At 35.5% G+C, this 26,569-nt stretch overlaps 1 protein-coding gene across 5 annotated transcripts in view; it reads left to right on the forward strand.

The window, feature by feature from the left end:
• WWP1 (WW domain containing E3 ubiquitin protein ligase 1) overlaps positions 1-26,569 on the forward strand; it is a 136,815-nt gene that overhangs the window by 32,128 nt on the left and 78,118 nt on the right. For all 5 annotated transcript variants that reach the window (XM_047841806.1, XM_047841805.1, XM_047841809.1 and 2 more), the window contains 3 exons: positions 1,091-1,181; positions 12,678-12,816; positions 13,436-13,560. In XM_047841806.1, coding sequence (XP_047697762.1) covers positions 1,112-1,181; positions 12,678-12,816; positions 13,436-13,560 — 334 coding nt within the window. In that variant the 5' untranslated portion in view covers positions 1,091-1,111. The remainder of the gene's footprint in view (positions 1-1,090; positions 1,182-12,677; positions 12,817-13,435; positions 13,561-26,569) is intronic.

Genomic DNA, 26,569 nt, shown 5'->3' on the forward strand with positions numbered 1-26,569 from the left:
AGAGACAGAATCTGAAGCAGGCTCCAGGTTCTGAGCTGTCAGCGCAGAGCGCAACATGGGGCTTGAACTCACAGACTGCAAGATCATGACCTGAGTCGAAGTCAGACGCCCAACTGACTGAGACACCCAGGTGCCCCAACTGTTTATCTTTTTATACACATACACACATATATACAGACACATAATATATGCAACTATAAATAAGTGAAGAGAGAGTATGATGATTTTGAGAGTATTAGATTCCTGAATTTGGGGGAATGATCTAAATGGAGCATAAAAAAGACTACAAACAGGGAAAAACAAGATAAACATTATGTTCATTAATTTTTCTTCATCTTGACTAGAATGTTCCATTTTATCCTTCCTTTAGTGGGTTAAAGGTGGATAGAAATTTAGTCTTAAAATATTTGCCATGGAGAAAAAAGGTGAAGTAGCTCAGCTTTGTATTTTACCTAAAAAGTAAAAACTGAGGTGAAGGAATGAAGTAGAACATGGAAAAAATTAACTATATAAAGAAATGTAAGATTTACTGGAGACAGGATAACAAATGCAATATATAAATCTGAACTAGGTCCTATAGTGAAAAAATATGATAATGCCTTGTTTGTGACAGTCAAAATTATAGAATATGGACTGTATAATAGAGAATAGTAATGTACTGGTTAAATCCCTGAATTTGGTCGTTGTTCTTTTGTTATTTAAGAGCTTTGTATTAGGAAATACACATTGAAGTATTAAAAGGTGAAATGCCAATTTACTTAGGTGGTTCAGATAAGTAAGCAAGTAAATAAATGAAGTATATCTTATATAATAAAAACTATTTGTATGTTTATTTTTTTTATAGACTAACGCTGGATTCTTAGTATCATCATTTATTTTGTCCAAATTGACCTAAATTTGGTTTATTGGCCATATTCTTCTTTAATGCTTATAGTACTAAGTTTTCATTTTAAATGGAAGACAATGTGAATATGTCATTTGATGAGTTGAAAATATTGTATTAGGTATAGTTTCCTAATTGATTTAAACTGTTTTAATCATATTGAAAATTACACTCCCTTGTCTAACACCTGAATACACTTTTTAATAGGTTTAAGCTGAATATTGGGACATGGCCACTGCTTCACCACGTTCTGATACTAGTAATAACCACAGTGGGAGGTCACAGTTACAGGTAACTGGTAAGTTATTTTCATAATAACTTAAAATAGCAATTCCCTGCTGAACCTTCCTTTTTAATACGCAATTCAGCAAACTTATTCCATAAGTGTCTTTTCTTTTAGTTTCATACTGTGGTATGTTTGTTGCAATAGGCCTTAAAGGTAGAGACCTTCTAAAGTATTTTATTTATTCAGTAAATATTTATTGACCCTGTGCTGGATGCAGGGAAGATATATCCTCTTTGGTAGTGGGAAAATTTGGGTATTAGAAAAAACATCATTGAAATGGTTCTTAAATGGTTACTAGAGTAGAAAGGATGCTGAAGGCTGTTTTTCATGTATTTAGCCATCCAGTTATTGGCCAGAATTTAATTGGGATTACATATAAGAAAACATAAGGCCCTAGTTTTCCAGGAATTTACTGTGTAGTATTAAGGCAGGTTTGTTTTATATGGACAATTATCATACAGAGGATTATTCACTAGATGCAGTGAGAACTTAGAGGAACGTGTCTTTACTCTGCTTGGGATCGGAGATGGCCTGCAGACACAGGAGAATAGGGTAAGAGAAGGACTCAGAGCATAACACTTTAACTCTTGCAGGAGGAGTCAAAATTCATCTCAAATTAGATTGGAAGCAAAGAGCATTAGAGGGAGAGGGAACAGCATTTGCAGAAGATTAGAGAGTCTTCGTTAGCAGGTGAATTCATTCATTATATATCAACAATATAAATAACTGCAAGATAAAAAATTCCTGGAGGTAAAATATATATTGGGGAGAGGGAGAGGGAGGGAAGAGAGTTTATAATAGCAAGATTGGCAGTGGAATTCTAGTTAGACAATGAAATGAAATAAATACATGGTACCCAAAGGAACCACGTTCTAAAATAATAAGTGAAAGATGTGGAGTAGTGTGCATAGTATACAACCATATGGATATAAAAAAGGAGAAATGTGTGTATGCAGCTCTGTGCTTAGAATATCAGAACCAGTATTTGCCTCAGGAGAGGTGGGATTGAGAAGATACTGTAAGAAGATACTGTAATTCCTATGGTACTTATGCATGAGGTCAGTTGTTCCTAGGGTTTTCAGTGACCAGGGCTAGGAAATGTTTATGTCTTAGAAAGCAAAAACCAAATCCTGAGTTCATGCTGATATTTCAAATTCAAAATGGCTTTAGTCTCTACATACCATTTTCCACTAAAAGGAGAAAAATGATATTTTTACTTTGTTTGACTTTATATTTCTATCTCTCTTTCTCTTAACCCAAAAATCAAAATCTTAATTCCAGATGACATTAACATAATTATGTCTGTTTTATCCTAATGCACACATACAGATTGGCAACATTAAAATTACTAAAAACAATAGACCCAGTTTATGATTTCTTTGTGAGTTTCCCTCCTTAGGGTGTATAGTCAGGATACCATGTTTCAAAGTAACTTAAAATAGTTTCCCATTTGGTTATATCACCAAGTTGATAATCAGTTGGGCTTATTGCTTTCAGTTATTTTTATTTTTGTTTATTGCATGTAAAACATTTATATAGTTCTGGAGTTAAAACTGTTAAATCAAGGTATATTTGGAGAGGTCTGGTTACTCCATGCCACTCCTCCCCCTTCTCTCCTTACCTAAAAATGTACATAAACATTTTTATTAGTTTTAGTTTGCTTTTCCATTGCTTCTTTTTGTTTTTTTAATTTTTTTAAATGTTTATTTTTGAGAGAGAGAGAAAGAGAGAGAGCACGAGCAGAGGAGGAGCAGAGAGAGAGGGAGACACAGAATCTGAAAGGTTCCAGGCTCTGAGCTGTCAGCACAGAACCCAATGTGGGGCTCGAACTCATAAACCATGAGATCATGACCTGAGCTGAAGCCCGATGCTCAGCCGACTGCGCCACCCAGGCGCCCCTGCTTCTTTTTGAAAATTTAAGCAGATATGTATAGTATATGTGTTCATATCTCTCCTCCCAACCCCCACTTCTTAGGCACTTTTCTTCATTTTACAGTATTATCTTGGAGCTTGCTCCATAGCAGGATATATACCTTTCTGTTGTTGCATAGTATGTACTCTGTTGAATAGACCTACCAAAGCTAATTCAACTAGTCTCCTGTTGATGGACATCAGGATTCCATTCTTTTGCTATTACAAATAGTGCTACAATAAAGATTTATGCGAATGTCATTTCTTGTTTTTGCTCATGTGTCTTTAGGATAGACTCCTAGAATGAAATTGCTGAGTCAGGGAGTAGACACATGTAATATTGCCATTTATTGGCAAATTCCTCTCCATATGGTCTGTACCATTTTGTGTTCCCGGCTATCTAAGAGAGTGCCTATTTCCCCATAGCTTCATCAAAAGATGTTATCAAGCTCTGGGTTGTTGACAGTTAGGGAAGAAGTAGTATCTTGGGAGCGCCTGGGTGGCTCAGTTGGTTAAGTGTCCGACTCGTGGTTTTGGATCAGGTCATGATCTCATAGTTTGTGAGTTCAAACCCTGTATCAGGCTCTGTGCTGAGAGCACAGGCCTGCTTGGGATTATCTCTGCTGCTCCCCCACTCGGGCTCACTCTCTCTCTCAAAATAATTTTATTTTTTAATGTTTATTTATTTAAAAAAAATAGTAGTATCTTGGTGTCATTGTAAATATCATTTCTCTCATTATGAGTGAGGTTGAGCCATGTTTAAGGGGTATTGTATTTCATCCTCTGTGAACCATGGGGGTGTATGTTTTGAAGCAATTCCCTGGATGATTCTGATGTGTACTTCACTTCACAACCACCTAGGTAGGTAATTCCTAATATTTCTTCTTTTGCTCTACATAAGAGGCTTACAGCCACATTTTTCATTTTCAGTGTTATTTGTGCAGGACCTGTGGCTAACATATCTGAGGTGTAACTTTGTTTTTGGTCCTGACCTTTGTGTGAGTTCTTAGTTGAAATAACAAAAACTTGATCTGATTGATTTGAGCCAAAAACTAACTTACTGAACAGCTATCAAGTAGCTCATAGAATCACCATAAGTCTAGAGAACCAATTGGAAAATAGTTGTGGACCAGAGAAGTGCAAGTAGCCAAGATAATGCCACCATGGTATTTATCATTTTGAGTATCAATTACTCTTTTGAAATATAGTGATAGTCTTGGGAAACTGAACTTGGACCTATGCTAAATGGCACCAGATTTTAGTCCTTGCTTTTCTCTTTTCCCCTTTCCTCCCCTCCCCTTTTACCTTTCTTTCATTTTGTTGATCTAATTTTTTAAAAATACGAAGTACCGTAAAATCCACAATCTTAACTGATTTAACAATACCTTTTGGAATAAATATTTACTATTTTACCAGTAAAGACTGAGAATCAGATCAAGTGTCTTCTGTTAGGAAAATCCCAAGGTTTTAGGAGTCTAAGTTGTCTGTCGCTCCTTTTATTAGAGAACAGTGACCTCTGTTGATATTTCTTCTTTTTTTTTTTTTGTTTTGTATTGATATTTCTTTTATTTTTAAAATAATCAGTACCATGTTTAAGACCCTTCTGCTATTACAGTTTGGCAGGTATGATTTATAAACTGACATATTCTATTAACTGATTTATTTTTATTCCTATTTCTGTTCTTAACACATCTGATTGGCAGTAGCAAATAAGAATATGAACATTGATCATGGAAAGAAGGAAACTAAAAAAATTAAAAGAAAGTTACCCACCGTAATATGGTGATCTACTAGAGTAAGGCATGCACATAAGCATAGTAGCAAACATGCATACCATCTAAAAATAGTTGAGATTTCAGGCTTTCTTTAGGAAAGGATAAGAAACAGAGTGCAAGGCATATAAAAACGTAAGACTTGAGATTGAAAAGCTAATGCACTGTTATGTTCACATTTGTAAATTTTTAGCTATTGTGTCTTCTATTACTTTCACCTTTTAAATTGTGATCATATGTATCATAATTTTATATGAGTGTTTTAACTTTAACTTTATTTAGCTTTATTCTTTTCAAATGCTTCAACATTTATGGAATAATCTATCGTTTCCCATTGATTTGAAATGCTACCATGATCATATACAAACATCTTATTCTTTTTTTCATCTCTGCCCCTTACATCATAGATTATTTTAATTTTCATTTAAAAAAAAAATTTTTTTTAACGTTTATTTATTTTTGAGACTGAGAGAGACAGAGGATGAACGGGGGAGGGTCAGAGAGAGAGAGAGGGAGACACAGAATCTGAAACAGGCTCCAGGCTCTGAGCTGTCAGCACAGAGCCTGACGCGGGGCTTGAACTCACGAACCGTGAGATCATGACCTGAGCCGAAGTCGGACGCTTAACCGACTGAGCCACCCAGGCGCCCCTTTAATTTTCATTTTGTAGTACTTTACAAAATATATTGGGAGAAGTCTCATTACTTGGTATTTTAAAATATATCTGCACCATTCTCTCTCTCTCTCTTTTTTTTTTTTTTTTTTTTTTTACCTTTCATTTGAATTTTTGAGTCGTGCCTTCCCTTTTCCTCTGCTGCCATACCGTCCCCAAACTCCCTCAAAACCAATGTTAATGTTTTCATTTAGATCATTTAAAACTAACGTATTAAGGGTGCCTGGGTGGCTCAGTCAGTTAAGCGTCCATCTTCGGCTCAGGTCACAATCTCACAATTCATGAGTTTGAGCCTGCATCAGGCTCTGTACTGACAGCTCAGAACCTGGAGCTTGTTTCAGATTCTGTGTCTCCCTTCCCTCTCTCCCCCTCCCCTGCTCCCAGTCTGTCTCTCTCTCAAAAATAAATAAACATTAAAAAAAAATAATGTATTAAATTAGAGATAATTGAAATCTTTCATTGTTAAAACTGCCAAATCCAGGAATATATCATGTCATTCCCATCAAGTCTTTTATGTCTATCTGTGAGGTTTCATAGTTATCTTCATGCAGATCCTCTACATTTATTAAATTTATTACTAGATTTGGGGGTTGGGTAGGCGTTATTATTTTTTTCCTGTTTTTATTTAATTTATTTCTTGGGGTATTTTTAATTTATTTTTTTAATATACATCCAAATTAGCATATAGTGCAACAATGATTTCAGGAGTAGATTCCTTAATGCCCCTTACCCATTTAGCCCATCCCCCCTCCCACCCCTCCAGTAACCCTCTGTTTGTTCTCCATATTTAAGAGCCTTTTATGTTTTGTTGTCCTCCCTGTTTTTATATTATTTTTGCTTCCCTTTCCTTAGGTTCATCTGTTTGGTATCTTAAAGTACTCATATGAGTGAAATCATATGATATTTGTAATTCTCTAATTCGCTTAGCTTAATACCTTCTAGTTCCATCCATGTAGGTGCAAATGGCAAGATTTCATTCATTTTTATTGCTGACTAATACTCCACCATATGTATACATGTGTGTGTGTGTGTGTGTGTGTGTATGTGTGTGTGTGTGTATATATATATATATATATATACACACACACACACATACACACACACCGCATCTTCTTTATCCATTCATCCACTGATGGACATTTGGGCTCTTTCCATACTCTGGCTATATTGTTGATAGTGCTGCTATAAACACTGGGGTTCATGTGCCCCTTTGAAACAGCATACCTGTATCCCTTGGGTAAATACCTATTGCTGGGTCATAGGGCAGTTCTATTTTGAACTTTTTGAGGAACCTCCATACTGTTTTCCAGAGTGGCTGCATCAGTTTGCATTCCCACCAGCAGTGCAAAAGAGATCCTCTTTCTCCACATCCTCGTCAACATCTGTTGTTGCCTGAGTTGTTAACGTTAGCCATTCTGACAGGTGTAAGGTGGAATCTCATTGTGGTTTTGATTTGTATTCCCCTGATGATGAGTGATGTTGAGCATTTTTTCATGTGTCACTTATCCATCTGGATGTTGTCTATGGAGAAGTGTCTATTCATGTCTTTTGCCCATCTCTTCACTGGATTATTTATTTTGGGGGTGTTGAGTTTGGTAAGTTCTTTATATATTTTGGTTACTAACTTTATCTGATATGTCGTTTGCAAATATCTTCTCCCATTCTGTTGGTTGCCTTTTAGTTTTGCTGATTGTTTCCTTTGCTGTGCAGAAGCTTTTTATTTTGATGAGGTCCCAGTAGTTCATTTTTGCTTTTGTTTCCCTTGCCTCTGGAGACATGTTGAGTAAGAAGCTGCTGCGGCCAAGATCAAAGAGGTTTTTGCCTGCTTTCTCCTCAAGGATTTTGATGGCTTCCTGTCTTACATTTAGGTCTTTCATCCATTTTGAGTTTAGTTTTTTGTGTATAGTGTAAGAAAGTGGTCCAGGTTCATTTCTCTGCATGTCGCTGTCCAGTTTTCCCATCACAACTTGCTGAAGAGACTGTCTTTATTCCACTGGATATTCTTTCCCACTTTGTCAAAGATTAGCTGGCCATAGGTCTGTGGGTCCATTTCTGGGTTCTCTATTCTGTTCCATTGATCTGAGTGTCTGTTCTTGTGCCAGTACCATACTGTCTTGATGATAACAGCTTTGTAATACATCTTGAAGTCCCGGATTGTGATGCCTCCTGCTTTGGTTTTCTTTTTACATATTGCTTTGGCTATCCGGGGTCTTTTCTGGTTCCATACAAATTTTAGGATTGTTTGTTCTAGCTCCTTAAAGAATGCTGGTGTTATTTTGATAGGTATTACATTGAATTTGTAGATTGCTTTGGGTAGTATTGACATTTTAACAATACTTGTTCTTCCTACCCATGAGCATGGAATGTTTTTCCATTTTTTTGTGTCTTCTTCAATTTCTTTCATAAGCTTTCTGTAGTTTTCAGTGTATAGATTTTTCGCCTCTTTGGTTAGATTTATCCTGTATTTTATGGTTTTTGGTGCAAGGAATTGATCCCTTGATTTCTCTTTCTGTTGCTTCATTATTGGTGTATAGGAATGCAACCGATTTCTGTGCATTGATTTATATTCTGTGAGTTTGCTGAATTCATGGATCAGTTCTGGCAGTTTTTTGGTGGAATCTTGGGTTTTCTGTATAGAGTGTCGTGTCATGCAAAGAGTGAAAGTTTAACCTCCTGCTGGCCGATTTGGATGCCTTTTATTTCTTTGTGTTGTCTGACTGCTGAGGCTAAGACTTCTAATACTGTGTTGAATAACAGTGGCGAGAGTGGACCTCCCTGTCTTGTTCCTGACCTTGTTCTTGAAAAGCTCTCATTTTTTCCCCATTGAGGATGATATTAGCACTGGGTCTTGAGGTGTTGTTATTATGAGTGGGTCTCTTAAATGTTGTCTCTTTAGATACACGCATACGGACTCTTTCTGATAGTTTTTCAGTATTTATGTAATCTTAGAAGAGAGGACGTTTTGTGTATAACACCAAAGGAAACTTATTAAATGGGAACATAAAGTTTATCCTATGTATTTCACTAATTAGAATCTTACTTGAATTAACAAGGTTATCTTTTAGTTACTTAAAATCATAGCATTTTAGTTATTTATATTAAATTTTTGCCCAAATTGTCTTTTAAAAATCACTTTATTTACCTTGCTAGCACCTAGTATTATTGAAGACTTTGCCAATAAAAGGTGTAAAATGGATAGATTTTGAATGTATCTGTACTTAACTCAGAAGAGTTAATTCTATACAGTAAATAAGAATAATAATGATAATAATGATAGAGTAATAGTTACCATAAGTGGGTGCCAGGCATGCATTTATAACAGTTGTACTTGTAGGCTTTCCTTCACCAATCCTAAGAATCAGATACTATTGTTCCCCTATTTTTCAAATGAGAAAATTGAGGATCAGAGAGGTTAATTGATTTACTTAAGGTCAGATATCTGGTAAGTGGCAGAGTTAAAATATGAACCCAGGGGCGCCTGGGTGGCTCAGTCGGTTAAGCGGCCAACTTCGGCTCAGGTCATGATCTCTCGGTCCAAGAGTTCGAGCCCCGCGTCGGGCTCTGTGCTGACAGCTCAGAGCCTGGAGCCTGTTTCAGATTCTGTGTTCCTCTCTCTGACCCTCCCCTGTTCATGCTCTGTCTCTCCCTGTCTCAAAAATAAATAAAACGTTAAAAAAAAAAATTAAAAAAAAAAATATGAACCCAGATGTGTCCGCATATGACTTATTTTTTTTTAAAGCAGTTTTAGGTTCACAGCAAAATTGAGAGGAAGTTACAGAGATTTCCCATATACCTCTGATCCTATACATGCACAACCTCCTCCATTAATAATCATTCACCAGAGTGGGGCGTTCATTACAATTGATGAACCTACTTTCACACATCATAGTCACTCAAAGTGCATAGTTTACTTTAAGGCTCATTCTTGGTGTTATACCTTCTGCAGGTTTGGATAATTGTATAATGACCTGTATCCATCTTTATAGTAACATAGAGTGTTTTCACTGCCCTAAAATTCTTCTGTGCTCCAACTATTCATTCCTCACCCATTCCCCAAGCCCTGGCAACCACTGATCTTTTTACTGTCTTTCCTGGAATGTTGTATAGTTAGAATTATGCAGTATATAGCCTTTTCAGATTGACATTTTTCATTTGGTAAAACTAAATAAAACTTAAATATGCATTTAAGTTTTCTCTAGGTTTTTCTGTGGCTTGATAGCTTATTTCTTTTTAGTGCTGCATAATATTCCATTGTCTGGGTATACTACAGTTTGTTCATTCACCTACTGAAGGACATCTTGGTTGCTTCTAAGTTTTGGCAGTTATGAATAAAACTGCTGTAAATATCCATGTGTGTTTTTTTGTGTAGATACAACTTTTCACCTCCTTTGGATAAATACCAAGGAGTACAATTCCTGGCTCATATGGTAAGCCTGTGTCTAGTTTATAAGAAACCAACAAACTGTTTTTCAAAGTGGCTGTACCATATTGCGTTCCCACCAGCAATGAGTAAGAGTTCCTGTTCCTCCACATACTCCGCAACATTTAGTGTTGCTGGTGTTCCAGAGTTTGGCTGTTCTAATATGTATGTGTAGTGGTATCTCATGGTTGCTTAAATTTGTTTTTTTCAGATAACATTTTAAACAGCTTTTCATATGCTTACTTGTTGTCCACATACTTATTTGGTAAAGTGCTGTTAAGGTCTTTGGCCCATTTTTTAAAAATAAGGTTGTTTTCTTATTGTTGAGTTTTAAGAGTCCTGTATATATTTTGGACAACAGTTCTTTATCAGATGTGTCTTTTGCATATATTTTCTCTCATTCTGTGGTATGTCTTCTTATTCTCTTGACATTGTACTTCATTAATGTTAAAAACTTCTGCTCTGCAAAAGACAACTTATCAGTTGTTTCTTTCATGGATCATGCCTTTGGTGTTGTATTTAAGAAAGCATCACTATACCCAAGGTCATGTAGATTTTCTTATCTTCTAAAGAGTTTTATGGTTTTATGTTTTACATTTAGGTCTGTGATACATTTTGAGTTAATTTTTATGAAGGATGTTAGGTTTGTGCTTGCATTAATATTTTTGCATGTGGATGTCCAATTGTGCCAGCACCATTTGTTGAAAAGACACCTTTTGCTTTTAACACCATGCAGTATTGCCTTCCCCTTCTAGTGTATTGATAAGCCCTGCTTATTTTGAGGAAATCACTCTTCAATTTGGAGTGAAGAATCTTGGGTGGGGGACTTTTTGAGAGAGAGATGTCTGTGCCTTCTATGTCGCTACAGTGGTGTTGAACTTAGAGCAATTTGCAACAGAAGGATGGGAATGAGTTTTGCCAAGACCCTGATAATAGCACTTCAGGCATACCATTGAACACTCTGATTGTTTTATGTTACCAGTACTTAATTATAGTATTTCTTTGAGTCTCTCTTGCTGTACTTCAGATATTAATTAAAGATATACTATATTTCATACTTGTGGCAGCATTTGTCACTTTGTATTTCAGTGATTTATTTGTGTGACTGTTACTATTTTCTCACAGTAGAATGGAAGGCATTAGCTTATGTTCCTATCCTTAACATGTGATACAGATACGGCATGGAGGAAGTGTTCCACTTTCTCATCTCAGACCCATGTATTCATAGGTAATAGATGATAGAGGTGATCTTGATAAGTTGTTATTACTGCTGGTAGTCATAGTTTGCGCTGAAAATACATACTCCTTATTTGAATTAGTATTTGTAAAAATTATTTAAAATTAATTGCTTAGCTTAAATAGGTCTTCCTCCAAATCAGGTCAATTTGATATAAAATTCACTTTCTGTGAAGGGTTATGGTTAATTTCTCAAATGACATTTTGATATTAATGTTTTTATTTGAAAAAGCAAATACTTCCCTTTTTTTGGAAACCAAAAAACCGGATAAAGCATTTTTTTAAATATTGCCCAAGTTCATATAATTTTCAGTAGGCAAGTATGAAACACTACCTGTAGTGCACAGGTTAATAGGTATGTTGAATCTGAAGATACTTACCTTTCTCTTGATGCTTGATGCAGTTCATTATTAAATTCAAATGGTGGTTGGCAAGGATGTGGAGAAATTGGAACCCTTATATCCTGCTGGTGGGGATGTAAAATGGTACAACTACTTTGGAAAACAGTCTGGCATTATTCAACAGAGTTATCATATGACCCAGTAGTTCCACTCCTAGGTGTATGCCAAGAGAAATGAAAACATATGTCCACACAAAAACTTGTGCATGAATGTTTATAGTAGTATTATGCACAATAGACAACAACCCAACAACCCAGTAGAAACAGCCCAGATCTCTATCAACTGAAGAATGGGCAGATAAAAAGGATACCTGTACAGTGGAATATTATTTGTCAATAAAAGGAATGAAGTACTGATACATGCTACAACATGGATGAACCTTGAAAGCATGCTAAGTGTGAAAGAAGACAGTCACAAAAAACCATATGTTATATGAATCCATTTCTGTGAAATGTCCAGAATAGGCAAATCTATAGAAATGGAGAGTAATTGGTAGTAGCCTAGGGCCAAGGGGGAGGGCCTGGGAGGAAATAGGGTGACTATGTGGGGTTTCTTTTTGGGGTGATGAATATGTTTTTAATTCACTTATGGTGATGGTTGCACAACTGTGAATATATTAAAACCATTGAATTATAGGGGCGCCTGGGAGGCTCAGTCGGTTAAGCATCTGACTGGCTCAGGTCATGATCTTGCGGTTTGTGAGTTTGAGCCCCGCGTCAGGCTCTGTGCTGACAGTTCGGAGGCTGAAGGTGCTTCAGATTCTGTCTCCCTCTCTGTCTGCCCCTTCCCCCGCTTGTGCTGTCTCTCTCTGTCTCTCAAAAATGAATAAATGTAAAAAAATTAAAAAAAAAAACATTGAATTATACAGATTAAATGGGTGAATTATATGGTATGTGAATTTTATTTCTGTAAAACTGTCAAGAATTCAGATGATTCTTGGGCATTATCAATAATAGCCCTTTTGTATTGTTTCTTCATTCTCCAAGGAAAAGAGTTTAAGTTGCTTAAGAAGCACAGTTCCGTTTTTATTGATTTATTACTACAAAATACTATTTGTTTACATGTATTCACTACTGATTATCATGTTTCTGTTAGTTTCTAGTGCCAAACTAAAAAGAAAAAAGAACTGGTTTGGAACAGCAATATATACAGAAGTAGTTGTAGATGGAGAAATTAAGAAAACAGCAAAATCCAGTAGTTCTTCTAATCCAAAATGGGATGAACAACTAACCGTGTAAGTACCTTGCATAGAAATGCAAAATTTCCAAAAGGGAAAGTATGCTTGAAAATCTTTTGTGACTTTGTTGTTGTAGTTGCAAGATGACTTCAAAGTAGGAGTGCGATTTTCTAGTGTGAATATACAGTTTTAAGTATGATGAGACTTTTGGTTAATTTTATTTTCTTTAGAGAGGAAGTATAATAATTCTTGCTTTTTGTTTTATTAACTGCATTATTCCATATACCCATATTTTCTGTTACTGTCTTGTAAAAATAGTGTAAAAAATCAGTTATCCTTAATTTTGTCATTTGAAACATAATGTTGGCATAGAAGTGTTAAAAAATAATGCCATCAGTTGTCTTAAATCTTTAGGAATTTGTTCAAATAGAAATAGTGTTATTGTGAAATCTCAACAGGACTCTTGATCTATTGCTGCTATTTTGGTTTGCTAATTATAAAAATTCTTAGTTACTGAAGTCCTAATATACGTGAAAGCAAGTCATTATTTTTATTTATAATTCAGATAGTTTACTGTTTCATACAGTATTTTTTCTCAAACTGAATTCATGGCTTTTTAAAAATTATTGAAGTAAATGTATACTCCTGTATTTTTGTTATAATTTTACCCATACAGAAATGTGACCCCACAGACTACATTGGAATTTCGAGTTTGGAGTCATTATACTTTAAAGGCAGATGCTTTATTAGGAAGAGCAACCATAGATCTGAAACAAGCTCTGTTAATACACAATAGAAAATGTAAGTTTTTGTTCTGATCTTTGTTTCTTTAAAAACTTATTTTAGACTCTTTACAAAGTATCCTGAAGTCCAACAGCAAAAAATAGTTTTGTATTTACAAAAGAGAACTTTTAGTTATTGCCTGTGATTGCTTTTAAGTTTGTGGTATTACATGAAATAGGAAGTACTCTGACCTTTCTCCATCTAGCAGATTTACAGGATGATCTTAGTTATCCATGAGTACCCTGTTATCAGTGATCATCAGTGATTTATTATTTTCTTATTACATACTTTAAAACTTGACAAAATGAACATAATTTGAGCCTATTGCTAACTTTGTTAGTAATTTGTACAGGATAAATTCTTACTCACATTTTCTTATTATATAACTAGTTCATTATAGAAAATACAGAGAATATACAAAATCATAGAGGAATATAAATTATCTGTAATTCTATCCGAGGATAACCACTCCTAATAACTTGGTCTCTTGTCTTTTTACTGTTCATAGATACATATTTCTTTTTTTGCATCTACTGGTTTATCCCCTGCTTTTTTCATTTAACAATGTAATATGAACATAATGTTTACATGATACTAAATATTTCTAGCCTGGGTAAGATGGTTTAAGCTTCAGTTATTTGTAAATCTCCTTCATTGCATGCAAAAATTTTGGGGTATCCTTATGTTCATAATTCTGGGATAAGAGTTCATTTAGCGAAATCTCAAAATATTGGGTGGTCCAAAGAGTCTGGTTTATGATTTAACTTATCCCTTATTGTTTAACATTTAGGCAGTTCCTAATAGTTCACTCAAACCAGTGCCCCTGTTCAGATATGTAAATCTTCCTGTGCACTCCTTTATTTCTTTAGAAATTTTCTCATTTCCAAAAGATGTGCTGAGTTACAGGCTAAAATGCTAATGTTTTAAATAATGAATTGATTTTTTAAAGTTTTTTTCTGTTTTTAACAAAAATCCACATACAACCTAAAAATCCGTGTTTGATGTAGTTTTTGGACATAAGGAGTTATGAGTCAAGAAAATGTAAAAGCCTTACCAATTTTTATGTGTACGGATGTTTTAAAAAAATACTCTTTTGAAGCAATGAAAGTTTAATTCCCTGCTATGCCATGGCTTTTGGTCATGCAATTCTCTCTTGGTTATAGAAATAAGTAGTAGGTCTTTTAAGCGTATAATACCCTGCCTGGTCTGATGGTGGCTGGATTTGTGCTTTTTTCTTGGCTATATGGTATTATTGGTGTAAATATATAATACCTCAGTTAACTTCTGTTATTTCAGAATTATGTTTGGTTTTGCCAATTTATATTAGCGCTTTCTGCATTTGATTAAGTTTTGCATGAGACTTTTTTTTTTTTTTTGAGTATACTTGATGTACAATGCTACATTAGTTTCAGATATACAACATAGTGATTTAACAACTCTATATTTAGGCTGTGCTCACCACAAGTGTAGCCACGGTTACCATACAAAGCCATTAGAACACCACTGACTATATTCCCCATGCTGTACCTTGTATGCTTGTGACTTATTCCGTAACTTGGAGCCTATGTCTCCCACTTCTTCACCCATTTTTGTCCATCCCCCATCCTTTCCCCTCTGGCCACCATCAGTTTGTTCTCTGTATTTGTGTGTCTATTTCTCCACATGTAAGTGAAATCATATGTTATTTGTCTTTCTCTGACTTGTTTAACTTAGCCTCTAGGTCTGTCCATGTTGTCGCAGATGGCAAGATCTCATTCTTTTTTAGGGTTGAGTAATATCCCTGTGTGTGTGTGTGTGTATGTGTGTGTGTGTGTGTGTGTGTGTGCGCGTGCGCGCGCGCACACACACGTGTATATAGATACATAGACACACGTATATATGTATATACGTACATATATACACACACACACTCCACATCGTTTGATTTTTTTTTTAACTTTTTTTTTTTTTTAGTTTTATTTATTTTGGGAGGAAGGACTGAGATAGAGGGAGAGACAGAATTCCAAGCAGTCCCCACACTGTTAGCCTGACGCAGGGTTGAACTCACAAACTGTGAGATCATGACCTGAGTCCGAATCAAGAGTTGGACACTTAGCTGACTGAGCCACACAGGTGCCCCCACATCTTTTTTATCCATTCATCTATTGATAGACATGGGTTCTTCCATATCTTGGCAGTTGCAAATAATGCTGCAGTAAACATAGGGATGCATGTATCTCTTCGAGTCAGTGTTTTCGTTTTCTTTGGGTAAATACCCAGTAGTAGAATTACTGGATCATATGGTATTTCTATTTTTAATGTTTTGACAAACCTCCATACTGTTTTCCACAGTCGCTGCATCAATTTATATTCCCACAACAGTGCACATTCCCACAACAATACATTCTCCACATTCTCCCCAATACTTGTTATTTCTTGTTATTTCCATATTCTGACAGGTGTGAGGTGATACCTCATTGTGGTTTTGCTTTGTATTTCCCTGATGATTAGTGATGTTGAGCATCTTTACATGTCTGTTGGCTGTCTGTACATTTTCTTTGGAAAGATGTCTGTTTAGATCCTCTGCCCATTTTAAATGTTTATTTATTTTGAGAGAAATAGAACAGGCCAGGGAGGGGCAGAGAGAAAAAAAATCCGAAGCAGACTTTGCTGTCAGCTCAAAGCCCCGACATGGGGCTCACAAACTGAGATCATGACCTGAGCTGAAACCAAGAGTTTGACACTTAACTAAGCCACCCAGGCTCCCCTCTACCCATTTTAAATCAGATTATTTGGGGTTTTTTGGTGTTGAGTTGTAGAAGTTTTTTGTTTTTGTTTTTATTTGTTTGTTTGTTTTTTATCAGTCCCTTATTGGATAGATCATTTGCAAATATCTCCTCCCATTTACTAGTTCCCTTTTTGTTTTGTTGATGGTTTCCTTTGTTGTGCAAAAGGTTTTTCGTTTGGTGTGGTCCCAATAGTTTACTTTTGCTTTTGCTTCCCTTGCCTGAGGAGACCTTTCTAGAAAAATGTTGCTAAGGCCAGTGTCAAAGAGATTACTCCCTTTATTTTCTTCTGGGAATTTATGATTTCAGATCTCACATTTGGGTCTTTAATTCATTTTGAGTTTATGTGTGTGGTTTAAGAAAGGGGTTCAGTTTCATTTTTTTGCATGTAGTTAGCCAGTTTTTCCAGTACCATTTATTGAACAGACTGTCTTTCCCCCTGTGCATTCTTGCCTCCTTGGTCATAGAATAACCATATAAGTGTGGGTTTATTTCTTGGCTCTGTATTCTGTTCCATTAATCTATGTCTCTATGTTTGTGCCAGAACCATACTGTTTGATTATTATTGCCTTGTAGTATATCTTGGAAGTCTGTGATTATGATACCTCCAAGCTTTGTTCTTTTTCAAGATTGCTTTGGCTGTTTGGGCTCTTTTGTAGTTCCATACAGATTTTAGGACAATTTGTTTTAGTTCTGTGGAAAATACTATTGATATTTTGATAGGGATCGCATTAAATCTGCAGATTGCTTTGGGTAGTATGGACATTTTAACAATATTCTTCCAACCGATGAATATGGTATGTCTTTCCATTTCTGTCATCTTCAATTTGCTCATTAGTGTTTTAAAATTTTCACAATATCAGTCTTTTACCTCCTTGGTTAAGTTTATTCCTAGATATTTTATTCTTTTGGTATAATTATAAATGGAATTGTTTTCTTTTTTTCTTAATTTTGTAAAAAAATTTTATTTACTTAAAAATTTTTTTAATGTTTATTTATTTTGAGAGAGAGAGTGCACGAGCCGGGAGAGACAGAAAGAGAGAGAGAGAGAGACAGACAGAAACCGAAGTAGGCCCCAGGCTCCATGCTGTCAGCACAGAGCCCAACATGGGGCTTGAACCCATGAGCTATGAAATTATGACCTGAGCCAAAGTCAGATGCTTAACCTACTGAGCCACCCTGTTGCCCCAGAATTGTTTTGTTAATGTCTCTTTCCCCTACTTCACTATTAGTGTATAGAAATGTAACGGATTTCTGTATGTTAATTTTGTATCCTGAAAGTTTACTGCATTCATCTATTAGTTCTGATAGATTTTTGGTGGAGTCCTTAGGGTTTTCTGTGTGTGGTATGTCACCTCCAAATAGTAACAGTTTGACTTTTTTCTTGCCATTTTGGATATCTTCTCTTCTTTTTCTTGTTTGATTGCTTTAACAAGGATTTTAAATACTATGTTGAATAAAAGTGGCAAGAGTGAACATCCTTGTCTTGTTCTTGATCTTAGAGGAAAAGCTCTCAGTTTTTACAGTGAGTATGATATTATTAGGTGTGGGGTTTTCGTATATGGCTTTTATTACATTCCCTGTAAACCCACTTTCTTTAATTTTTATTATGAATGTATGTTGAACGTTGTCATAAGCCTTTTCTGCGTCTATTGAGATGATCATATGGTTTTTATCTTTGATTTTGTTAATGTGGTGTATCACATTGATTTGTGAATATTGAACCATCCCTACATCCCCAGGATAAATCCCACTTGATTGTAGTGAATGATCCTTTTAATGTATTGTTGAATACAGTTTGCTAAAATTTTGTTGAGGCGTTTTGCATTTGTGTTCATCAGGAATATTGGCCTGTAGTTTTCTTTTTTTGTAGTGTCTTTGGTTTTGGTATCAGAGTAATTTTGGCCTTGTTGAATGTATTTGTAAGTTTTCCCTCCTCTTCTATTTTTTGGAATAGTCTGAGGAGAACAGGTATTAACTCTTCTTTAAGTGTTTGGTAGAGTTCTCCTATGAATCCATCTGGTTCTTTGTTTTTTTGGGAATTTTTTCCCCAATTTCGTTACTAGTAATTGGTCTGTTCTGATTTTCTGTTTTTTTCCTTATTCACTTTGGAATATCATATATTTCTAGAATTTATCCATTTCTTCTAGGTTATCCAACTTGTTGGCATATAATTTTTATTTTTTATTTTTTAACGTTTATTATTGAGAGACACAGAGAGACAGAGCATGAGCATGGGAGGGGCAGGGAGAGAGGGAGACACAGAATCGGAAGCAGGCTCCAGGCTCTGAGCTGTCAGCACAGAGCCCGATGTAGGGCTCAAAGTTGTGAACCGTGAGATCATGACCTGAGCTGAAATTGGACACTTAACCAACTAAGCCACCCAGGCACCCCTGATATGTTAATTTTTATGTGTTGTGGCATGGATCCCCTTGGGTCATCTTGTTTAGAACCCTCTGTGCTTCCTGAAACCATGATGTCTATTTCCTTCTCCAGGTTGGGGAAGTTTTCAGCTGTTATTTCTCAAATAACAGGGACAGAAAACTGTCCCTTTCTCTTTTTTCCTTCTGGAACCTATATAATGTAAATGATTGCTTGATTTTGTCCAAGAGATCCCATAGCTTATCCTAAATTTTAAAAATTTCAGTTTTCTTTTTGTTGTTCAGCGTGGGTGCTGTTACCCTTCCTTCCAGATCACTGAGTTTTTCTTCATTGTCTAATCTGTTTATTCCCTCTAGTGTATTTTTCATTTTTGTTTTTGTATTCTTCAACCCAGATTAGTTCTGTTTTATATTTTCTTTTTTGTTGTTGTTGTTTTTAATTTTTTTAAATCTTTATTTATTTTTGAGAGAGAGAGAGACAGAGTGGGAGCTGGGGAGGAACAGAGAGAGAGGGAGACACAAATCTGAAGCAGTCTCCAGACGGCTGTGAGCCATCAGCATAGAGCCTGACGTGGGGCTCAAACTCACGAACTGCGAGTTCACAACCTGAGCTGAGGTCAGACTCTTAACGGACTAAGCCGCCCAGGTGCCCCAGTTCAGTTTTATATTTTCTATGTCTTTGTTGAAATTGTCACTAAGTTCATCCACTTTGCTCTCCCGTCCAGTGAGCATCTTTATGACCCTTACTTTCAGTTCTTTATCAGGTGGATTGGTTGTCTTTATTTCATTTAGTTCTTTTTCTGAGGTTTTGTCTTGTTCTTGTTTGGAGCATATTGTTCTGTCTCCTCATTGTGCTTGACTTTCTTTTTTTCTGTGAATTAGGCAAAACAGCTCCTCTCCTAAACTTGAAGGAATGATTTTGTGTATGGTCGTGCATGGCACCTCTTTTTTAGTGCACATGATCATTTCTCTTAACCCAGAGATGATAATGACTAAAAATTGGTGAATTTTGTTTGTGTGTGTATAAGAATTGGGATTGTATTCAGTTTTGCATTCTGCGTAGCTCTCTTAATGTTAATGTGTTTTTCCCTGTATCATTCAGTGGTATTCTTTGTAAGCTAATGTAGTAATTCTATATTTTATCACATATTATAATTTATTTAACCACACTTCTATCCTTGCTGTCTAGATACTTTCTAATTTTATTATATTAGACTGTATTGAACCTTCATATAAAGATTATAATTTTCCTCCCCACAAAGATTATCATATTTATCTGCCAAAATGACTTTGTAGGAAGGCTGTAATGTTCAACATTCTTTGAAAGGAAACTTTTATAAATGGTATAAATTTGAAGTTATCTCTTGTAATTTAATTGAGCAGAGTATGCTCAGAGGAAAAATAAAATTTTGTAAACATTCATACATTTCTGAAGTTGATGGATTCAGAAATGCTAGTAGCAGCATCCTGTAGATCCTAGGCAATCTATTTTTTTTTTTTTAATAACTTAAAGGTGTATTAGTTTACCAGGGCTGCCATACCCAAATAATAAAGACTGGATGTCTTAACGACCAGAAATGTATTTTCTCTCACAATTCTGGCAGCTAGAAGGCTGAAATCAAGGTGTCAACAAGGTTAGTTTCTTCTGGGGACTCCTCTCTTTTTGGCTTATAGATGACCATCTTTTTATAATCATATGGTCTTCCCTCTGTGCATGTGTCTATATCCAGGTTTTCTACTTTTACAAAGGCATCAGTCATTATTGGATGAAGAGCACCCTAGTAATATCATTTTAATTGAATTACCTTTATTTAAAGATGCTATTTCCAAATAGAGTCACTTCTGAGGTACCAGGGGTTAGGACTTAAACATTTGAATTTGGGGGCAGGGGGAAATAACTCAGCCTACAACAAAAAGTAAATTAATTTTTAAAATTAAAGCTTGTGAATCATGTTTTAAAGGTAGAAGAAACCTGTGAGTCCTGTAATCCCAATGACTCATTTATCAAATAACTTTTAAGCTAAGTGGCTTGCTCAAGAACAGAAGTAATTGCAGAGTTTTGACTAGAACACAGGTTTTCTGATCATTATTTTTTATTTTTAATTAGAATAATGGAGAGTTAATGTTCTAAAATTAAGATGGCTTTGTAGAATTTAAAAGTACACTCATAATTGATCACATTCTTGAGTGCGCTTGATTTAGCCTGTTGGCTTGGCACTTGGACATTGTCCCTCTTGAAATTTATAAGTCTAATTTCTTCCTGTTCTCAAGGCCTTGACATTTTCTTCTCATAAATTCATGTTTTTACTATCCCTTTTCCTCATATGTTTTAGTTAAGGGTGGAGGCTTCATTCATTTGAATAGGTATTTTTCCCAGTTTTTGAAGGTAATTACTTTTTCAGCCTTCATGGTGTAATATGAGTTGTTATAGCCTTAAATAAAACCCACAACTAACAACATAAAATCATCTCCTCTCCCCCCCCCCCCCCCCAAATCTAACTGTGGCTTACTAGGTAAATTCTTTCACTTCACATTTATATCCCAGTGAGCCTTCCAGTTCTTACCTTTATTTTTTTCTTGTTGTAAGCTAGTTGGATGGTGTCCAGAGTTTTTGCTCATGTGATCCTCTGAAATATTGTTTCAGCGCTTTTGTGGATTTAAGCCTCATTTGCCCTCCAACCTTTAGTTATGTGTTCAGATCACCAGAATGCCATTCTGAATTTTGGAAATTATTTCGTTGGCTCTGCAGAGATATGTGGTATATTACCAGCCGTGGATACTGATATCTGAGATGTATTTCTTTCTATCAATTCCACTATTTCTTAAATCGCAAAGGAAAAATCCCTCTATTATCAAAGATAAACAAGCCTAATACTAGTTAAAGTGGTAAGGACAGATTTTAATCAGTAAGATGCTATTGCAGTAAGGAAGAAGGTTCAGTTTAATCTGAACTCCTTTTTGTACAGAAGTAACTGGGCATTTCAAATGGAGAATGAGGGAGTAGAGAGGTGGGTGGAAGCTAAGTAGAGTCAGAGAAGTGAAAAATTATGAAGTGTTGATTGGTGTAAATGTGATTAGGCCAGTTTTCTCTACTAGTTAGAATTCTGTTCTCCCACTTGGACTGTGAGTCCTAGACCCTGTCCTTCCTGATGATTACATTTCATAAGAGTGGCTTTCAGGTCTTTAACAAAGACACTCCTGAGTTATAGGAGATGACATATACAGTTGACCTTTGAACAACACAGATTTGGATGCTGTTTTCTCTTCCTTATGATTTTCTTAGTAATATTTTTCTTTCTTCCTAGCTTACTTTACAGTAAGAATACAGTATATATTACATATATCATTTTAAATATGTGTTAGCTGTTTCTGTTATCAGTAAGGCTTCTGGTTATCAGTAGGCTATTAATAGTTAAATTTGGGAAGAGTCAAAAATTCTAGGTGGATTTTCAACCGCACTGGGAGTCAGCACCCTTAAACCCTGCTTTGTTCAAAGGTCAACCCTACATCTCAAAGAGACAGAGGAAGGATTTACCATTGTAAATTGCCTACAGGTGTACTGGAACAAACAGTAAATTCTTTAAGCAGCCCTGAGCTTTCTCAGGCAGACACTTTAAGTGGGGCATGGTCATTCCTGAGTTGTTAGAACCAACATAGTGTGTATTCAAGTTTTTTTAATTTGCAGGAGAGGTGGTGGGTGAGATCATTTGTGCTGTTTGGAGTTTTTATAGGCCAGAGTTGAGCCCTACTTGAGAAGATGGCTCAGAGGAACTTGACTAGAGTTGGTTTAAGGAAAGAATCTTTGTGCACCATGGGTGAAAAGTATATACATCAGAGTGTATATAGACTCTTTGTATAGAGTCTTTGTTTTGTATTTCAATTTTGAGACTGACAGAGCTACTTTAAACACCCAAAAGAGGAGTGAGATGGCTGCTACTCAAACACTGGGGACCACACTGAGTTTTTTTATGGTATTAATAGAACTAAGAACTTCGCTTTTGTTGAGGAAAGCATTTAGAAATCCAGTAAGTTCACTTTAAATTGAATTATGTCACAAATGTTTTACAATAATCAAATAATTTGAAAATTATTTCCTTATATAAAATGGTAGGGAAACACATAGAGAAATATGCCATTTATGATAGAGGACAGAGCATAAAAGTCAAATATAATATTAGTTAAAAATTTGCTTTAGTCTTATATACTTAGCTAATACTAATTTGTTTAGTTTATTAAGTCTCAGGTTCTCTTCTGTAAAACTCCCTTAGTATCAGTGCAGACTAAGATATATTAAAACAAGGTTTTGAACAAATAGTATTCTCATACCTAGTGATATAACCATATTTATATTCTTTTAGAAAGATTTTTATGATTGAAAATACTAGGTGAGAGGGAATGAGCAGTTTGAAGCCTCCAGCTATGCATAGCTGTCTCACTTGCCTTCCTGAAATATTATGCTAATTTGTACACACAACAAAGTATATGAGAGTGCCCATTTGGAAATATTTGCCATACTAATAGATTTAAAAAATGAATGTTACTCTTTTCAAAGCTTTCTTTAATAATTGAAAAACTCACATATTTATTGATCATCCATATTTTATCATTTGTGTCTGATTATCTTATAATCTGTACATTTTTTATTGGTTGTTCCTTGTTTTCTCACTGATTTATAAGAGCTCTTTTTTCTGCTAATAATTTGCCACTTTTTTATTCTTGGTTTTGACTTACAGACATTTAATATTTTTTCTGTCATTAAAGTTTTTCCAACTTCCATTTTTTTGTGTGTGTTCAGAATATTTTCTATACTCTATTATTTCCATTATTTTCTTCTTATACTTTCATTATGTAATTTTTTATTTCTTTTGTAAATTTTGAAATTAATTTTGTTACACCATAGGAGATGGGAACTTTGTGAGTTATTGCACATTGACTCATAGTGTGATATAATGGAAAGACTTGGGATTTAGAACACCTGGTTATTCTTGGGACTGTTGCAACTTGTAACCTAATACACTCATTTTGTTTCTAAAATTCTGTTGTAAACATACATAGCTGTATGTTGGCCATCCTCCAGAATGGTCCCAAGCATTCTTACCTTCTGGTGTTTGCACCTTGTGTGGTCCTTCCCACATTGAATCAGAGATGGTCTGTAACAGAATATGGTAGAAATAATGGTACAGGACATCAAAGACTTGGTCATAAAAGACATTTCAGCTTTTGCTCTTGTCTCTTGGATTATATACTCACAAGTCACTAAGGTGAAGACTGAAGAAGCCCTATAAAAAACGTAAATGGAGAGGAACTGAGGCCTCTTCTCAGCTCTCGGCACCAGCTTGTTAGCTATGCATATGAGTCATTATTTAAGGGGATTTTCTAGCGCCTCCCAAATTTCTATCCCATAGGAACTGAGCAGTAATAAACGGTTATCGTTATTTTAAGTGACTAAACTTTAGGATAATTTGTGGCTTTTTTTAATCTTTATTTTTTAGAGAGAAAGCGAGAGAGTATGCATGCTGGGAGGGGCAGAGACAGGGAGATAAAATCCTAAGCGGCCTCCAGGCTCTGAGCTGTCAGCAGAGAGCCCAAAGTGGGGTTCGAACCCATGAACTGTGAGATCATGATCTGAGCCAAAGTTGGACGCTTAACCAACTGAGCCACCCAGGCACTTCAGGATAATTTGTTTCTTAGCAATAGATAATACAGTGTGCAAGCAATTTTTTTAATGTTTTATTTATTTTCTTGAGAGAGAGAGACAGAGTACAAGTGGTAGAGGGGCAGAGAGAGATGGAGACACAGAATCTGAGGCAGGTTCCAGGCTCTGAGCTGTCAGCACAGAGCCTGACACAGGGCTTGAACTCAAGAACCACGAAATCATGACCTGAGCCGAAATCAGACACTTAACTGAGCCACCCAGGTGCCCGGCAATTTTTTAAATGGCTTCAATTTGACTCTTGAGTTAAATCTAAATATGTGAAACACCTTAAAAAACAAGATTTTTGAAGATCTTTATTTTCTGTAGAGATAGAGTGTACTTTTTCAACAAACCTATGATGGATAAATTATATAGTCATATTATCTAGCTTCTCAGAGACTCCAATTGTTCTGTTGCCCTATTAAAACTAAGAAAGAATGTCTAGGATGGAAGAAAAATCAGATTCTGCCTTCTAAGTTTCCTGAGGACAGTCCTATCATAATAATTTAAACATTTATTAAGTACCTACCTTTTTTCAGATACTGAGGATACATGACTAAATTAGATGTACACAATTTCGGCTCTTTTGGAGACTGCAGTTTTAGGTTGGGGAGGTCAGTCCCACCCCTCACCCGCACCCCCCAAAAAATCCTGGTGATAAGTCTGTTAAAAGAAATAAGTGGAATAAGTAGGTAGGTTTACTTTAGGCTGGTCAAGGTTTATCCTGCTTTCTCAGTATAATATCTGGCACACATTAGGCATTTACATGTTGAATAAATGAATATGTCTGAGTTGGTTTGTTTATATGTTAACATAATACTCTCATTCCCCCTGCCAACATACATATATGTACATGTAGATGGAAATATTATTATTCCCAGTTTTATGACTCAGATGTTATATCCCAATTTTCCATGTTCAGAATTGTGAAAGACTAGATGCTGTAAACAGCTTTCTGCTGCATAGTTATGTCCCTGATAGAACAAATTTTTGTGGCATTAATGATCTTTGCAAAGAGGCAAAGTGATCTTCAAGGCCTCCCTTCTTCCAAATAAAGAAAGAAAAAGCAAAATCTTACAAATTGGAGTTAGATGATGCTGATAGCAGTTTTCAAGGTACTAAGCTTTTGGCTCACAGCAAGATAGGGGAGCTGTGGTTGGATTCCTGTAGTCTAGACTCTTTGGGGTGCCCTCAAATCACTACCAGCATTAGAAACAGACCTGACTGTACTAACGCCCAAAGACTACCCTTGGTCTAGTATCAGAGAATGAACTCACCATCAAAGATTATAAATTATAAGAAGCCATCATAAGCAGAGGTTGATAAATGTGTTCTGTAAATGGCCAGATAGTAAATATTCAAGCTTTGCAGTCTCTATTGTGTACCTATTCAGTTCTTCCATTGTAGTGGGAAAGCAGCTATAGAAGATCTATAAATGAATGAGCATGACCGTTGAAATAAAACAATTTACAAAAACAGGTAACAGGCCAGATTTGGCCTGCTAACCCCTGCAATGGAAGGTGGAGTAGAGGAGGTATTTTAAGAGATAATGGCTGTTTGAATACTGATGAAAAATAAATTCTTAGGTCCATAATCTCCCTAGTAAGATGATAAAGAGAAAGTCATGTTTTCATCAAGTGAAATGCATGACACCAAAGTCAAAAAAAGCAGCTGTAGAGAAAAACAGATCATTTGAATGGAAATTATGAATTAGAATTATAGAATTAACAGTAATAGAAGATAGTAGAAAAATATCTTCAAAGAGTTGAGAGATTATCATCCATATAAAATAGTATGCTCAACAAATCTTTTGAAGATGAGAATCCAGGCATTTACAGATTAAAAAATGAGAGCATTTACCATCAAGAGACCTACATTAAAGGGATTTTGAGAGGTTATTTTTAAGAATCTACTCAAGCTAATGTTAGGAACAAGAGCTAAATCTCCACATTGCATAGTTTCAATGGAGAGTAATGACAAAAATGAAATAGAATGGTAGTCAGTATAGTTTTCTTCAGCTACAGATTGTTAGAATCTAGGTAAAGCTGAAATTCATGCTTTTGTAGGTTTTCCCCCCATACTGTTGTTTTCCTCCTAGTCTCTAATTGTTTTAATTAATATTTTTGTGATGTGGGGTGAGGTTTGTAGTGGTATAATTCTATAAGATCTTTTATTATATAGTTCTT

Source organism: Prionailurus viverrinus, chromosome F2, assembly GCF_022837055.1.
Source record: "Prionailurus viverrinus isolate Anna chromosome F2, UM_Priviv_1.0, whole genome shotgun sequence".
NCBI classification, from domain to species: Eukaryota; Metazoa; Chordata; class Mammalia; order Carnivora; family Felidae; genus Prionailurus; species Prionailurus viverrinus.